This window comes from Abrus precatorius, unplaced genomic scaffold, assembly GCF_003935025.1.
Source record: "Abrus precatorius isolate BTA unplaced genomic scaffold, Abrus_2018 Scaffold1, whole genome shotgun sequence".
NCBI lineage: Eukaryota > Viridiplantae > Streptophyta > Magnoliopsida > Fabales > Fabaceae > Abrus > Abrus precatorius.
This window is the reverse complement of record NW_020874291.1, coordinates 2,310,869-2,329,223: the sequence shown is the minus strand read 5'-3', so window position 1 is coordinate 2,329,223 and position 18,355 is coordinate 2,310,869. Positions and strand designations below refer to the sequence as shown.

At 29.8% G+C, this 18,355-nt stretch overlaps 1 protein-coding gene across 2 annotated transcripts; it reads right to left on the bottom strand.

Annotated features, from left to right (window-relative positions):
- Nucleotides 1-8,432: 8,432 nt before the first annotated feature.
- Nucleotides 8,433-11,501, bottom strand: LOC113857067 (RRP15-like protein). 2 transcript variants are annotated; one of them, XM_027488776.1, is made up of 9 exons: nt 11,353-11,501; nt 10,351-10,842; nt 10,165-10,266; nt 9,939-10,020; nt 9,802-9,821; nt 9,625-9,685; nt 9,337-9,416; nt 8,763-8,870; nt 8,433-8,682 (listed from the first exon to the last, which is right to left on the bottom strand). In XM_027488776.1, the coding sequence occupies exons 2-9, from the start codon at nt 10,813-10,815 to the stop codon at nt 8,620-8,622; spliced, it is 981 nt and encodes a 326-aa protein (XP_027344577.1). In that variant the 5' UTR covers nt 10,816-10,842; nt 11,353-11,501; the 3' UTR covers nt 8,433-8,619. The 2 variants fall into 2 exon arrangements, with proteins under 2 accessions (XP_027344577.1, XP_027344567.1); XM_027488766.1 differs by having other exon boundaries at nt 8,521-8,682; nt 11,368-11,453.
- Nucleotides 11,502-18,355: the final 6,854 nt, after the last annotated feature.

Here is an 18,355-nt window from a genome sequence, read left to right as displayed (position 1 = left end):
TTGAGTCCCATGGTGAGCGCTAAAATGTTCCTGTTAAGGATACACTCATTCACTCTAACTTCTGTCTGTGTATTGTTGTGACCTCCTTGTAAAATTTCAGATTTTCCTTGTTCGTAGGGGGAAGGTAACTGTAATGGCACTCCGACAGTCAAGTAAATATTCGGTATAGAGCAATAAATGCTATTAAATATTCTGAAGTTTTCCTTTTACCTGTCCTTCTTACTTTCCTTTTATAGGCATAATATTGGGCTAATGAACTTGATGAGTCAATCCTAGATTAACCTTCTGACTATTTGGGTAATTAACTTTTTCTTTATTCGTTATTTACTTTAATTAACTTACTAATTTATTTTGATATGACTGAAGGGATGACAGTATCTCTTGTCTGAGAGTGTGGCCGAAGGGGTGTTGGTACCTTTTATCCGAGTGAAGTGGAAGGGGTGTTGTTACCCCTTGTCCAGAGGTGAAGCTGAAAGGATGTTGGTACCTCTCATCCAGAGGTGAGGTCGAAGGAGTGTTAGGTTCCTGATTTTTTTAAGGATGACCGAATAGTACCTTATCTGGTATACTTGCCTCCCAAGCCCGAGGAGGTATGACATTTAGGCTTGAATTAGGGTTTCTTTTAGAACTAGTAGGTACGAAGGTGATGTTGCCTCGTAGTTTGTGTTATGAAACAAAAAGGCTGGGCATTTACAATTGTTGATACTCATCATATTGTCGGTTAAGAAGATAGGTGACTCTTTATCTGCTCGATGCCTTCCACACTATAAAAGAGGGGGTTTGGACAATGTGGAATTCTTACTTTTGCTCTTCACCGAAGACGTCTATATTACTCTAGGCTGAGTCTTCTACAATTTACATTTCAGGTATGTGTGCCTAGCCATTTTCGAGTTTTGTTCTTAGTTTTTACAAATGGAGAGGGAAATAGAGTGGGAAGACTCGTTATCAGCATCTGGGTTGAGGGATAGTTTGGGGCCGAGTAGTGGTTCAATTGATGAGGTTACGAGTGGTTCAATAGCTGAACCCCTAAATGGAGTATCAACTGAAAAGAGGGAGTCAGGTCAGGTTTTAAATGAAGTAACAACTGAATATAGGGAAATCGTGGGAGATCATTAGTCTAAAAGATGAATTATGCCGAAGGGGTTTATACGTAATTTTTGTATGTTCTGAGCCATTAGCACCTATTTTTGTAAGACCCCGACCTTTTAGTGTCTTTATTTGGAATATACAAGTTTCTTTCTTAATAAAATTTTGTTAAGTGTCTAATGAAATTTTCAGTGACGACATTATGCATGGCTAAAAAATGAATAAGTTAAAAATGATTAGTAACCATGATATTTGTAACTAGTTAACACTTTGAAACAAATAAGTTACACGACAATAATCGTTCATAGTAAGCATCTACTGACATTTGAATCAAATGGGTAAATGTAAATTCTCCCTTAACCGAGGGAGTTGTTAGGAGATAAAATAATCAAACCAAGCAAGGTTCTTGGAAAAATAAACACTAACCGAAATAAGTTGTCGAGAGGAAATAATTGAATCTTGGTTAAGCAAGATATCTGAGAGGTGATGACAATTTAACCTTAGCCGAGTGAGGTACCCGAGAGGGAATATTGAGAATAAGAGATTGTCAACTTGTAAAGAAAGTTATGTTGTTTTATTGATGAAGTGCCTCGTTAAAGACCTTATTTGGAAAACCTCTTTTCACGTTCTTTTAAGAGGACAAAATATGAGTGAGGAAAGAGTGCATTAAATTTACAAAGTACAATTTATAGCCCGAGTGGGGGGTGTTCACGTGCTTCGGTATTGTCAATCTCTGTTGCTAAAGCCTGCTCGAGTACTCTGGACCGATTGGTGTTTAATGTTATGTAACTCGCATACCTAGGTCCCCTCGGTAGACGTTCAACTCCGATCTTTTGGTCCTTGTTTCCATGTTTATTTCTTGTGTGTTCATTCCCTTCAGATTCCCTTTGACTGGGCACTTGCTCCATCTGGACCTGGTTGCAGAACTCGGCCAGTTCTTCCATCTGCATGTATTTGGTTGCTCGGCAACGTGTTTCATTTAGGTCGACAGGAGTTTTTTTTGTAGATACTGTTGACAAACGGACATGACCTAAGCACTGTTATGAGATAGTGCATCGCAACTGCCGGATCCAAGTTTCAGATAGAGAGGGCCATTTACCCGAAACGTTCAATAAACGCCCTGAGTGTTTCCTTCTTCTCCTCGCGAATATTAACCAAAGCCAATGAGGTCAGTTGATGAGGATGACGGGTGGCGAACTACAAATTGAAGCACGTGACAAGCGTCGCAAACAAGTTTAGAGATGCAGGCATAAATCTAGTGAACCAGTTGAGAGCTGGTCCACGAAGCGATGTTGAGAATATTCAATATAGTAAGGCATCATTGTCAGTGTAAAGGCTGACTTAGTTAGTGAATATATCGACGTGCTCCTCAGGATCAGAAGTTCCATCATATTTTTCCAACGTCAAACTTTTCCAATTGTCTGGTAATCTCGCTTCCAAAGTTTGCTTAGTAAAAAGGCTGCGGCCTAGAAGTCTATCCCTCGCAACCGAGGGACTAGCCCTTATCTGCTGCTAAATGGTCCTCAGCTTCTCTTGCAAGGCGAATGATTCTTCTTGTTCATGAACAAGGGGTGTAACTTGGGAAAGAATGTAGGTTTTGATTTCACTACGGAGATTAGCGTTCTCCCTCCACAACGTGGACAATTTATATGCATCTTTTTCTTGGAGGTGATGCATTTCTATCATCTTCGCTTTTAGCTGCCTAACAACTGAGGATAGGTGTTCATTTTCTTCCTTTTCCACATGAACTTCTTCCAGTATAGGCTGATTCTGAATGTGTTATATGGGTTCTCTAGGCATTCCCCATTACTAGCTGGGGCCTTCTTGTTGACTCCTAGTCTGTAACATGTTTACTAAGGGCTGGCGCAATTCGAGCCCCACGGTGGGTGTCAAAATGTCCCTGTTAAGGAGACACTCATTCACTGTAACTTCTGTCTTTGCGTATTGTTGTGACGTCCTTGTAGAATATTTCATATTCTCCTTGTTCATAGGGGAGAGGGTACTTGCAATGGCACTCCGATGGTCAAATTAGTATTCAGTATAGAACAACAAATGCTATTAAATATTCTTAAATTTTCCTTTTATCTGTCCTTCTTACTTTTCTTTTATAGGCATAATATTGGGCTAATGTGCTTGATAAGTCAGCCCTAAATTAACCTTCTGATTGCTTGGATAATTAAATTTTTCTTTATTAGTTATTTACTTTAATTAACTTATTAATTTATTTTGATATGAATGAAGGGGTGATGGTACCTCTTGTCCGAGAGTGAGGCTAAATGAATGGTGAGGCTAAAGGGGTGTTGGTACCTTTCATTCGAGTGAAGTCGAAAGGGTGGTGAGGTCGAAGGGGTGTTATTACCCCTCATCCAGAGGTAAGGCCGAAAGGGTGTTGGTAAGGGATATTGAGTTTCTAATTTATTTAAGGATGATCGAATAATGCCTTATTTGGTACAAATGAGTTAAGTAAAGTGACTGGTGAATTGCACGAATAAATTATTACGTCATAATGTAATATTATAATTATTAATTATAAAATAAAAAATAATTTTATAAAAGTTTTATGATAATATTTAAATTATTTTAAAGTTTAAAAATAATTAGTGTATATATTAATATTATCACTAATAAAAATATTAATTATTTAAAAGAAAGAAATATAATATATAATTTTATATAGTTATTTTTATAATAAATTTAATTTAAATTTTGAAAGATTTTTTTTACACTATAATAGTTTTTGTATTTTTTTATACTTCAACCTAAACTATTTAAAATTCTAACATAGTTTAAATAATAATTAATAAAAAGAATGGTAAATTTATGTATTCACCTAATTTTGTCAGAAGAAAAATACTAATAATATATTATATAACAAGTAAAGTGACTGTGCATTGCACAGATAAATTATTATATTATAATATAATATTATAATTATTAATTATAAAATAAAGAAAAATTAATTTATAAAATTTTTATAATAATATTTAAATTATTTTAAAGTTTAAAATTAATTAGTATATATTAATATTATTACTAATAAAAATATTAATTATTTAAAAGAAAGAAATATAATATATAACTTTATAAAGTTTTTTTTATATTAATATTAATTAAAAAAGAAATTTTTAATTTTTATAGTAAACTTAATTTAAATTTTGAAAAATTTTCTTGTAAACTAAATTTATATCAGTTTTTGTACTTTTTCCATACTTCAACATAAACTATGTGAGAATCGTAACATAATTTAAATAATAATTAATATTTAAACCAATACTTATTAAAATATTGTTATTTATTTGAAGTCAATTTATTTACTACCTTTATAATATCAATTATTTACTTATTTTCAATATTATTCGTGATTAAGCCAACACTTTCATTCAAAGTTGTCGTGCATCAAATATAATACAAATTTTTGTTTAGAGATTTGATAATAAGTAAATTTATCAATTGAAATAGAATTTTAATTTGAAGATGATTAAATTTATTCAAAACAAATTATAATCTTTAAATTGTCAACAATTTGAGTTGACAAAGTGTTTTCCGAATCTCTTTCTATGTTAATGTCATCATCATTCCACTAATATGCAAGATTTAGTTCTATTTTGAAAACAAAATTTGACACCTTAATTTTAATCATTAATAATTTTAAAAATATACTTTAATACCATGCAATAACATAAATTGGTCAATTAAATTAACATTATCAGCAAGTCTTTTAACATTGTATGAAACCTAATTAACATATAAATTTGTTTGAGTAATTTTAACTTTGAATAGAAAATACTTGAATAACATTGCATCAATCTCATGAGAAAATCCATTACTCACATTTACTCTTTTCTCTCTAAATTCTACAATGGTCTATGCTTGTTTTGGACCATTATGGTGCCAAATTGTTTGACCTGGTGTAATAAATTTTTTGTAGATACATCTAAATTTAATGAATTATATATACATGCAGAGATAGAGATAGATAGATAGATATTAGATGTTAAATTTAGAAATTTATACCCTATTAAATTAAATATAAAAATAAAATTAGTAGGTATAATTACTTTATTTTAATGGGTATTAAATTTTTAAAATATAAAATTTATTATTTTATTGATCGTTAGATGTAAGTTAAATAAAAGGTTCAGATCAAGTGCAAGAGTTTTTAAACTTATACTGGTGTAATCAAAGTAATAAAGTACACCAAATTCTTATTTAGACTTACACCAAATTCTAACTGTACAAATCAATAATCTAACGGTTGAAAAGTTACTTATTGTTTAATCAAAGTAATAAAGTATAAGCACGTAGAAAAAAGTAAATTTTTAACTGTTAGATTATTGATTTCTATGGTTGAGATTGCGTGTAAGTCTTTTAGACTTACGTTTGGTGTCAATTTTACAAACTATTTGAAAGTAGCATTCTTAACACATGTAAGAAAATAATTAAACATTGGCTGATTTTACACTTAAATAAACATAACTTACAAATTTTGATATTTGGAAATAATATATTTTTATTTTCTTTATTATAATTATAAACTAATTATATGAAATCAATATCCACTGTAATAAATTCATAATAGCTTCTTGTTTTTTGAAATATCTTTTAGGTTGATAATAAAAGGAAGAAGAGAAGATGTTCTTAGCAATTTCTCAGGGGTACACATGACTTGAAGTATTTTCAACAATGATCGCAGCAGAAGGGTCAAGTTTTTCTTAATATTGATAAGGTTTGTAAAGAAAATCAAAAGGTTTTGAAATAGATGGATGATGTAATATTTGAAATATGTTTTGAATCTACAAAATTCATTTAATGGGTACACCGCACATTTTGAGACAACTTCTATTTTTTTTTGTCTCTGTAACTTTCCATAACACACCTTTTTTTTTTTTTTTACCAAATCAACGTGGGCCTACTTGATGGTGACACACTTGACAAATTTCTCCCTAAACAATCAAGTGGAGCAACGATCAACAAGACCCTTTCCTCCAACAAGTGACAAATTTCTCGGTAGGCAAAGTCTTTGTCATCATATTTGAACTATTCTCATTAGTATGAATTTTCTCCAATGATAATTGCTTCATCGTCAGTGCATCCCTTATCCAATGATAATGAACCTCAATCTGCTTAGACTTTAAATAAAAGGTCGAGTTCTTGCGGAGATGGATTGCACTTTAGCTATCACGGTGCAAGACATACTTCTCTTGAGAAAGACTTAGCTCTTGTAGAAAATTTTGTATTCACAAGAATTACTTAAAAATAAATGAAAAAAAATTAAATTTGTAATATATTAAACGTGTAAACTGAATTATTGTTATTAAATAATATTATATAAAATATAATTTCTTATCAAAATAAGTTAGATATATATTTAATATTTCATCTATATTATTAATAATTTTTATTCATATAATTTTATAAATAACTTTTCAAATATTATTTTATAATTGAATACTAACTATAAAATTTTTTTACGTAATAATATATTTATATTATTATTATTTTTTTTATTTTTATTAAATTATTATAAATATTAATTTTTTCACTTTTTTTATGAACATTATATTTAATTTGTTTAAAGAAATCACATATTTAATAAATATTTCTAAATTCATAGTAAAGATGACAAAAAAAGTAATACTAGTTAAGTTTATTAAGTTATTTACTATTAAAATGTTTAAATTGAGTTATTTAAATGAAAGTTAATATGTGAAAAAAATAAAAAAAATACTATCATCGTAAAAATTGTAATTATAGATTAATATTACAAAATTCATAAATTATGCAAGAATTAAAAAATATTTATAAATTTAAATTTTAGTTAATCTTAATTTAATAATATTTATTTTTAAAATGAAACAACTTATTTTATATATATATATATGAGAAAAATTTTCTTATACTAGTAGTACTTGAATCAATGGATTGTGACAAGTTTTTACTACTAGATTTGATACTTAACTTTTTTTAATTTGTTCATAAAATGTTCTTTTTTCTTTGTGGGACTAATTAGGGGTGTGCATGGATTGTATTATAAATCAATCTATTTTAATTTTTTTTAAATTAGTTTAAATTTAGTTTAAAATCGGTTTTAAATATAGTAAAAATATACTATAAATATTTTTTGTATTTTTTATTAAATTAATATATTAAAAAATATTTAAATTTTATAATAACTAATATGACTTTATATTTAAGCGCGCGCGCATACACACACAGACATATATATATATATATATAGTTAAGCATAAACATTTTATTAAAGATAAAATATAAGTACAAGAGCTACTGTAATCCATTACATCTTGTCAAGAGAATATTTATATATATTTTAATTTATTAATATTATATTTTTATATTTTATCAAACTAATAAATATTTAGATATATTCTTTTTTTTTTTTATCATCTATCTATTACACAAACTTATTACATGGATTGAATTTTAAATTATTTTATTTTATTTTATTAATCAATTTACAAGTAGTTTTAAAATTTAAATTTAGTTTAGAATCAATTTTAAATTTAATTTTTTTTTTAAAACTAGTTTTAAATTTAGTTTTACGTTAAATTAGTTTAAAATTTAATTTTAATATATTTGTAAATTTTATTTTTAAAATCAAACTAATTTGTTGCAGAAAACATTATAAAAATATTTTAACAATATGTATTAATTATATTATATTTTATAGAAATTTATAAAACATTTACTATTATTTTTAACTTATTTTTAATAAACAAAGTTAGTGATAAAAATTTAAATTAAAACCTATAAAAATAAAAAGTAATAATATAAATAATAATAAAATTATTATGTTATAATATTTTAAAAATTTAAAAGTAAATATAAATATAAAAACAATGATAGTAATTAATTTAAAAATATATTATATTTTAATATCTTTAATATAATATTTATATTTTATAAATATTTTTTTAAATATTTAATTTTAATTATAAAAATTAGAATTAATTAAAAATATTAGTAGTAAAATGTAATTACGATAAAATTTTATAAACTGATATAGTGTAAAAATTTAATAAGTAAAGACATAAGATATTATCTTAATTTGAATAAATAAAAAAATAATAATTTTAAAAAGTAAATTTAAATACTAAATTGATTACATAAATATAGTTAATTAAAAAACCAGTTTAATATAGATCTAAATTTTAAAACTAATTTAATATTAATCATAGATTAGACTTATAAAACTGAAATTTTTATCCAGCCCTATTTTTATATATTGGGACTTAGGATGAAGCCCACTAAATATGAGACTTAAGAAAGAGATATATAGTAAATCAGCAGTCCATTCTTTTTCGTACCGAATCAAGAGAGCAATTGGGAAATATAATGTTTTAAATCCGATACTAATGATTAATTAGTAGTATTAGTACACCATTGACAGCAAAATTGTATGGGGTAACTAAGATATTCCTATGCCAATAAAAACTATAACAGTTCCAATATTCAAAATCTGACAACCTGTTCCATTATAAATATCTCATGACTGCTTGCTAAAGTTATAAAACACTAATCTTCATCAGAACTACTATCTTCAGAAGTCTTTCCTATGCCATCTGATACATTTTTATCCTGCAGGTAAGCAAAACGATGAGTTGCAAGGTAGCTGTGTAGCACAAGAGTAACTTGCTACTAGTTCAAAAGATACTTACAGGCATTTTGTCCCAATCCTTTAGTCTAGAACTTGTCAGCATGTAATTATCTCTTAATGGAGCCCAAGCAGGCTGTTCATCTTCTACCTTGCCTGTGCTTGCATTGGCCTGCACATCAAACAGTTTGAAATTTTGGCGTAAGATGGAAGCTACTTCATTATGATACAATACGGTATTGAAGAAATTGTAAGGGTAGCAAAACATGGTGTTTCACATTAAACTACTTTAGTTTAGAGCTCATAGATTAATTGTTTTAAAGAGAAATAGATGTGCATATAGATTTAAGAACTAGAATTTAGATATTTGTTTTTGTTTTTAATAATATCTCCCAGTTCATGAGTGTTTACTGCTGGTTAAATTCTCTGCAACATTTTATGACCAGTTTTTTTTTTTTTTTTAACATTTTGGATTTTGGGGCTAACAACTATGAAATACGCATGGGCGAGCTGGTAAGACTGAAAGATCTAACCAGTCTGACCATATTTTCAAACACTGCTTGAACTTATTGAGTTGTTAACAAAAAGAATCCAACAAAAGGCTAAAACTAAAAAGAGAACAAGCAGTAACAAATCACCTTTGCAAGGGTGCCGGTTGCTGGAAACGATGACTTCCCTAACTCTGAAAAGAAGGCTTCTTTGGTCCGCTTTCTTATCTCTGGCAGCATACACGCACTAGATAGTTAGAATTGAGCACGCACTATCAAGTTTGAATATATTAGGACCCATACAAATAGAATAGACAAGGATGAACTGAAAAATAGAGTGAAAAATAATTCTGAAATGTATGTACTGTATTACTACTTTCTTAAAAAAGAATAGCAATTCTGAATATTTTCTTGAAATTACAGCATTAGACAACTTACCTTTTGCATCCTTAGTCCTTGAAGGGTCCAACCCTTTCTGAGCAGTTTGTGCCTTATTGACCTGCAGCAGGTGTGAACAATATCTCTCATTCCATAATGATAAAGATACAAAGCAACAGAGAGTCACCGATAGAAAATCGAGGAAGGAAACCAAAACTTGGTTCTGCGAAAACTTACAGCATTGAACAACTTGACAACTGAAAGTAATCCAATGTGATGCATGGTCACAACAACAGTCCAAATCAGTATGAGGAAACTGCATGTCAATAATGAAGCCATAGACTTATGTTTAAAAGAAAATCCAACTCACTTACCTCCTTTTGTTGCAACACTTATTAGAAACTTTTCACGTGAGTCCAAGAAAGTAGCAGGTTTGACATGCCCCTTTTCGGCTAACTGTAACAAGAAATAAGATTACTTACTAATTAAGACTTATTACTCCCAAGCATGTAAAAGTTTGGGTGACAAGAACCTGGTGAAACATATGTCAACACTATCTGGGATAAAATTAAAATCAGTCAACTTGAACTTTACAATTACCATATGCTTCTCCTTTTTTGCCTCTCCCTTGATCTTGCGTTCTGCTTCCTCTTCTGCAAGTTTGTCTATAACAAGTTTCTTGTGCCCTGACAATACTGGACCCTACAGAGTTATCCAAGTCTTAAAAACCAGTTTTCCAATGCTCCATATAAACATAACCGTGTTGTGTTTATGCACCTAACTTACCAATAGGTCATCAGAAATACTCTTCTTTATAATATTCCTGAAGGCCATCTTGAATGCTCTACAACCTTCAGTGAATTTTGTAATTCCTGGCTGAATTTCACCATTATCTTCTCCTTCATCGTCATAGATGCCATTATTCACATCAGTAGCATTCTTATTCCATGTTCTTTGTCGCCCTGTCACTCCTTCATCTTCAGACAGATCTTCACTTTCCACGTCATCCTCCTCATTTCTTTTATTGGAAACACGGACAGTGGCCTCATCTTCTTCATCATCAGAATTATACTCTCGTGCTCGCTTGCGGAAAAGTTTCTTCATTTTTTTGTCTATTTTAACTTTCTTCTGTCCATGGGGTGGTGGCATCACTTTTGCTTTCTTACTTGACTTTTTACGGCCTTGCTTTTTAACAAATTTCCTCTTACCCAGAGCTCTTCCAGGTTCCACCATCGTCACTTCTTCAGCCATGAAATGTTTTTACGATTCAACTTCAACCTGTATATGTCATAGGTAAAGACAAGTAATATTAGTAAATCAGGATCAGAAGTGAGTATCCATCCTAAAATAAAAGGTGAAGTCGGGGGGTGCTGCGTGGTACAGCGAGCATGAACCAAATAAATCATTAATCATGACCAAATTAAATGCCCCATAGCACTGCAATGCCATTCCCGAAACATGCTTATCACCCAACAAAATATAAGTCCAAACCTCACAACATGTCATCGAATCGAAGGTCACGCAAATCACAACACTCAAAACAGTAGAATTGCAACAACCCAAAACCAGCTAATAGCCACTCAAATCAATTTCATTGTATCAAGGGCACCAAGAGAAGAGGATCTCAGTTCATATACATCAAGTCACGTTCAACACATATGACTAACCCACAACTTGGTTCAAATTGCAAGTTTACATCTCACAAACACCTTACATGCAGAAACAAGCTAGAACTCACTAAAATACAATAATCGCTAAAAAAGAAGAAGAAAAGAGAGAATAAATTACCCAAAAGATAGATGCCTCTTATTCCCGGCGAATTGAATACCAAAAGAATTTCCTAGGTTTCTGATTTCTTGTGTTCTTCAAAATGTGCGAGCGAAGGGGTTTACGATGTTGCAAGAGAGGGAAGAGATTATCGAAACCACGGGTCAAGTGGCTTATGGAACGGGTAGGGTGGTACATCTTATTTCATTCGGGTCTTTTTCTTTTTCCTTTTTTTCTAAATTTAAAAATTAAGTTTGCATATAAGTTAAAATTAGTTTAGGGTTTAATGCACTGTGATATTTTATTTTTGAATAAATATCTATATAATATTAATATTAAAGAATAAAATTTTATATTTTATAAATAATTATGCATAATAATTTTTTAAAATAATAATTTTTAAAAACAGTTTTAATTTAATTCTATAATTATAATAATATGTATTAAAATGATAAATAGTTAAAAAATTAAATAATTTTAAAATATAATTTATTTTAAAATAATATTTTTTGAATAGTATAAAAAAATTAATTAATATCAATAATTAATATATATTAATAATCACAAATTTAAGATATAAGACTCTTAGAAGTAAATTTTATATTAAAAAACCAAAAAAGTTAAGATGAATTTCATAAATGTAAAATAGATATTTATAAAAAATAAAAATTATTTAATAAAAAATTAAATAACAACTTTAATCTTCAAAGTTTAAAACAAAATTAACACAAATTTTAAAAAAAATTTAACTATTAAAGTATGAAAGAATGTAATTCACACATTATTTTTATTTAAATTTAATTTTCAATTATATACTTAGTGAATTGTGAACAGATAAGAATTTTTTATATAAAAAATATTAAAAAAATATTAAAATGCACAAATAGATCAAACAAGAAAATATTTACCCATCTGAACCTATTTACTCTAACAAATAATTTAGAGTCAGAATTCGATTTTTAGGGAATTGAATTCTAGATTAGATTTTTTTTATTTTTAATTTTTTTTATGTTTTTATATAATAAAATAAATATTATTATTAAACATATTTATTTTACATATTTATGATAATAAATTATTGGTGTGTAAAAATTGATTACTGGGTAAGTGTACCCGTTGTCAGAGTAATATTATGAAAAATATAGTACAAGTGTTGTATCCACATAGACTGTTATTAAGAATTACTTCCTTAATTACGCAATTGTTAATGAATATAAGAAATAAATTTTTGTTGATAAAATTACTAAAAATAGAAGAATAATAAATTAAAAGGAACAGATTTCTTATGATAATAAATTATAGAAAAGTATGACTAAAAGATTCAAGGGAAAAATGCAAGTATCTAGCTTGTAAATCCTCCTAAGTGTCTAAATAACTAAAATTCTTCTTTAACTACTTAGTTCCAAACCCTTATCGCTGAATTAATACCTTTCTCAAGGATAATGATTTCTAATCCTCGGTTGATCAATTAGAATCTCTTCCTTAATTAATACCCTTAGGTTGCATTAAGTTCATTATGAATTCCATAATTAGGGTTAATCCTAATACAGAAAACTTACGTCTTTCTATCTCTAGAAATACATTCAAATCCTTTTAATTGAGCAATGTTAATTTTATGCAGGAATTTTACTTAATTTCAAACAAAAAAAAAAAGATGGAAAACAATTGATACTACTCAATTAAACCCAAGAGAAAAGAACATGTAATAGCATTAGAAGAATTCCAGAAAATTTGGTCAATTAAGATTCATTATGTCTAAATACTCAAAGGAAAATTAGAACCTAAACATCTTGAAACTAAAATTACAAAAGAGATGAATAAAGGTGCTTGATCCCATCCTTCAGCCGTCTCTGAGTCTTTCTTCTCCCCAAAATAGTGTCCTCTCGGTTTCTGTGCCAAGTTTCCTTTTATATGAATAGTCCAAGGGCTCATCTTCTCGCAAAAATTTAAATTCTAACGCATGTTAAAAGTACACGGCCATGTACTTTGGCCGTGTACATTTCTGGTCTCTAAAAATTGTATTTCACAGCTTTCATGAAAAGTACATGCCTATGTACTTTGACTGTGTACATCTCTGATTTTGATGATACACTTCAATTAACGCGACCAGTGAGATATACGCTTATATACATGGGCAAACGAGCATGTACTTGCCCTTGTATATCAATGACTTCATTGTGTTCTTGATTTATGCAACCAGTGAGATACACACTCATATACACGGATGTGTACTTTCCTGTGTATATCTCTGATTTTTTTTGTGCTTCAATTCCTAATATCTTCTAAACCTTTCACTTATTGATCTTTTTTCCTGAAATATGAATAAAATGAAATTAATAATAAGAACTTTTCTCAATGAATAGCTTAAAACTCTCAATTATCATTCATGAATTACAATGTAGGATCAAGTATAGAAAGTATTTATCAATTATATTTTTAGATAAATAATAATTATATTTTTAAAAACTAATTAAAAAAATTAAATAATAAGTAAATTATTTTATTTTTAAAAAATAATTAAAATATTTAAATAAAAAGTATATTATTTTAGATAGTAATGTTAATGCTTAAATTATTTATACTTAAAGAATAATAATAATATTTTTAAAAACTAAATAAATATATTAAATATTATTCTATTTATTTATTTATTTAAATATATAATTTTGAGTTAATATTTTTAAATATTAGTACGATAAAATGATATTTTCAATAAAATTTTATTTTAATTAAATTAGTTTTTTTAAAATTACATTATTTAATATTATAATTTTTAATACCCTAAACCATAAATAATAATTCCTAATGTTTAATACCCTAAACCCTAAACCTTTAATATTATAATTTTTAATAAAATTTATTTTAGAATAAAAATTTATTTTTAAAAAGTAAATAAAATATTAAATTATAAGTTAATTATTTATATTTGAGACAAATATTTTAAAATTAACATTTTCATATTATAATGTAACATTGATGAAGATAAAGTGCATTAATAAAGATGATAACAAATTTATAACAACATTAATAATTAACTATCTCTATAATGGTGGACAGTTCCACAACGAGGGCGACGTCTGTGACGTGCTGAGTTTCATCGTTGTAGTTGTTACTTTGAGATTTCATGATGAACTTGTGGAGGATTTGGATTATCATGAAGGTCTAGTTGTTGGAATGCAGTTAATGAATTACAATATTCATTAGCAAAATCCAGTTGGTAAAAAGACTGCATGTAAGATTATACTAAAGATGAAGTTGTAAAATCAACTCCAAATAAGTTTGTAAAAAAAATTTTCGATGTTATTGCAAACGAATGTCTTGTGTTAATTATGCTTGTTTCTGGCGTAATGTTTAAAGAAATTGATGCAGTCTTGTGGTACGATAGTGTGGAAGTCATCCCGATTTCAAATGTGTTGGTAGTCTTTAGTTGTTGGTGACTCCTCCTTGGATATTATAGTAGTGGTGGCACAGATAGGAAATAGATGGAATTGACAATGTACCATTCTATGTATTCTTGTGTGTGACACAATGGGCCTTACATTGGATGACCCATTATTGTTAGCTCACGTCTGTTGTTCCATATCTCGATCCATTGAGCATGTCTTGTAACCCAATTCTCATCTTATCTTCCTCTCATGTCAATTTTGTGAAATTTGACTTATTTGTTTGGTGTTATTCAACAATTGTAAAATAAAGGATGGCGGTATATGAAGTCCACAGTTGGACATCTCTATATGCTTCCATGGGTATTGATGTTTGCATATCTTGATATGGCGCCCATATAAACTAAAAATAAATTTAACTTTGTTACTTAAGATGATGTGTAAAAGATAAGAAAATAAATATGAATTCAAATTTTTGTTATGAAGAGTTACCTGATTAGTTTGAATGTGATCAAATATTAATCTGTACCCCACAACATCATTGTGAGGTTTATTTTGAAAGTTTAGTACTCTACCTCTGCTCCATTTGCACATGAGAGGGTATGTTGGTGGATTAGTAGAAATTAGCGTAATATATGACATATGATACCATGTCTAGGATATTAACAGTGATGAGTAACCACCTATTGTTTTACTACCAACTTTCGTGGCTCTGCACATTTTCTTGTACAACATAGCTAAACAAGCAGAACCTCAACTATATTGTCTTGTTCTTTTAAGATTAGTTAATAAAGCTAAATACCTAAGATGTACTTTGTTGCCTATTTTTTCAAGCATCAAAACACCTCCAATTAAACCTAGTATATAAGTCCTACAATGGGCATGAACTTATTCTTCAGATGGTTTTTCTAGTAATGGCAACATGTTGTCTTTTAGCCACTTCAATTTCAACATAAAGCCAATAAGTGACTCTCCTTTAACTGGCACGATATTGAGATATGTGGCACACATTTCCTCATAGTCAAACATTATTGGAGCAATGACTGGCAATCCATCAACTCTTAGCTCGAGTTGAAGTGCAACATCCTCCAGGGTTATGGTGCACTCTCTTGTTAGAAAATGGAATATGTGAGTTTCAGGTCTCCACCTTTCAACCAAAGCTGTTATCAATGTGTGATCCACCTTAAGATGCCTTAACTTTGCTACCCCAGCAAAACCAAGTTATTCAAGTATAGGAACAATTAGAGGACTGGGTTTTGGCATTGAATGACAGAAAGATGAAATCAAGTTTTCAATTCCCTGCAATTATTAACAAATTAGTAACATTATATATAGATATTGATTTACATATTCAATAAATAATGATAATGTGTAAAACTTACCATTCTTCTAATAAAGGCGGACCTATGTTCGTTTTGCTTCCACAACAATATTTTTAGTAATGGGAGCAAAGACAGAGAGAAACGAAGAACAAAGATAGATGCAAATTTGAATGAAAACATGTGACCTTGGATGAACATATTTATAGATAAACTTTGGTACGAGAGAGTAGCATTGGATTCTTGAAAAGTCACTATTCTTGGTCTCCGTGAATGTCAGAAGATATCTTTGTATCTCTTGGTCTACGTGGATGTCAGAAGGAATCTTTGTTTGGGAGAAGAGAAAGCTTGTTTGAAAGTATATGGGATGGCTTGAATGAGAAGAGTATCCAATGCTGGGCATAACTGAGAAGTCACTATCTATTGGTCTACGTGAATGTCAAAAGGCAGCTTTACTGTAAAATATTTAATGGTGTCATAGCCAAGTCACCATCACTCGTAAAATGTGATGAAACATTGAATGATTGAGAATCTAATGTTACCATTATAAATAGTCATATTCGTGTTCATTTTCTTCATTCAATCTTATAAGTTTGTTCTTTGTTCTTGTGAACTTTCTCTTTCTAAACTTATTCATCAGTCACTTTCTTTAATCTAAAAATGTATTCAATCTATATCATTGTTCCCTCTGATCGTGTCATTAACCAATGTCCTAATGAAGGAGTCACGTTCACTTCATCATCAGTCAAATTGGTACATCTAAAGAGAGGAGTGACGCTACAAAGGCTCAAGAAAGTCATTCACACAAAATTCAACCGAGACAAAAATGAAAGGGTGACAATTATATATTTTTGCTACCCAATTAGACTTGGCCTGGGAGTTAGCAACTACACATGTGTTGAATTGAACGATGATGAAGATGTCAAGGACATCCACGATTCAAATCAACTTCAATCAAGTATAGAATTATATGTTATATTTGCTACAAACGTAACCCAGGCACCACAATTTTCACCTTCACATTCACCTTACCAAACATACGAAACCATAAATCCATCTTTTCCAACATATGATAAAAATTTTGACCTTCAGTCATACATACAACTTTTAACTAGTCCATTCATGGACCTCAATGAAATACCCTCCTAACCATTTGAGCAAATCCTATCCTCTCAGCCTCTTAAAAAAACCTCCATTGAAGAAACATGCTGTTGTGGGTCTCCCAATCGAAGTCTTTGATCTTTTTAGTGAGGACGAAGATGAAATCATATCTTAGTAGCACGATGATGAAGAAGACTCCCTTCCACTTCCAAATATTCCACCATCATAACCATTACCAATATACAATCGACCTCTAAATTTTCTAAACTTTTCCAGTCAAATACAAAAACATGACTCTGAGTTCGTGAAATGGTAGTGTATCCGTTTGGAAAACTATTTGTTGGCCAGCGCTTCCTAAAAAAGAATAAGTGCAAGACACCATAAATAGATTTCACATTGTCAATCATTGCACTTACAAGGTGAAGATATCAAGTACAACTAGACTTGTCGTGGAATACGTTCACAACAATTGTGCCTGGAGATGTCGTGCTATATTGCGTACTAAAGAGCAACATTGGAAAATAATGAAGCTTGAAGGGTGCCACACATGTGCTTCCCCACTCATTTCACAGGATCATAACAAGTTCAGATCACGAATAATTTCACAAACCATTCAGTACATTATTGAGACTGATCCATCCACACCCATCGCAACCATCTTAACCCACATAAAGTCCACAATGAATTACACAATCAGCTATAAAATGGGATGGTTGGGAAAACAACATGCCATTAAAATTGGGAGGAATCATATCATAAGTTACCTAGACAGTTGCTTGCAAGACAACTGTATGTTCTGGGCTTCATCTGGAAATTAAGTACACAACCGACATACAAGGGTGGCTATGTCGATGAGAAGAATGTGTCTTCAAGAGATTATTTTGGACCTTCAAGCCATGCATTAATGGTTTTGCCTTCTGCAAACTAACTATTCAAGTGGATGGAACATTTTTGTATGGCAAATACAAAGGGACTTTATTAGTAGCAGTTGCGCAAGACGGCCGCGACAACATAATTCCCATTGCCTTTGCTGTAGTTGAAAGTGAAATCAGCGATGCATGGTTCCTTTTTTTTTTTTTTAGAAACTTAAGGAGGTGCGTAACCCCGCAAGAGGGGTTGTACCTCATTTCGGATCGTCACAAGGCCATAAGAAGTGCATACTCCAGAGATGGAAGTGGTTGGACAAAAACAATTATGTCCATGTCTATTGCATTAGACACA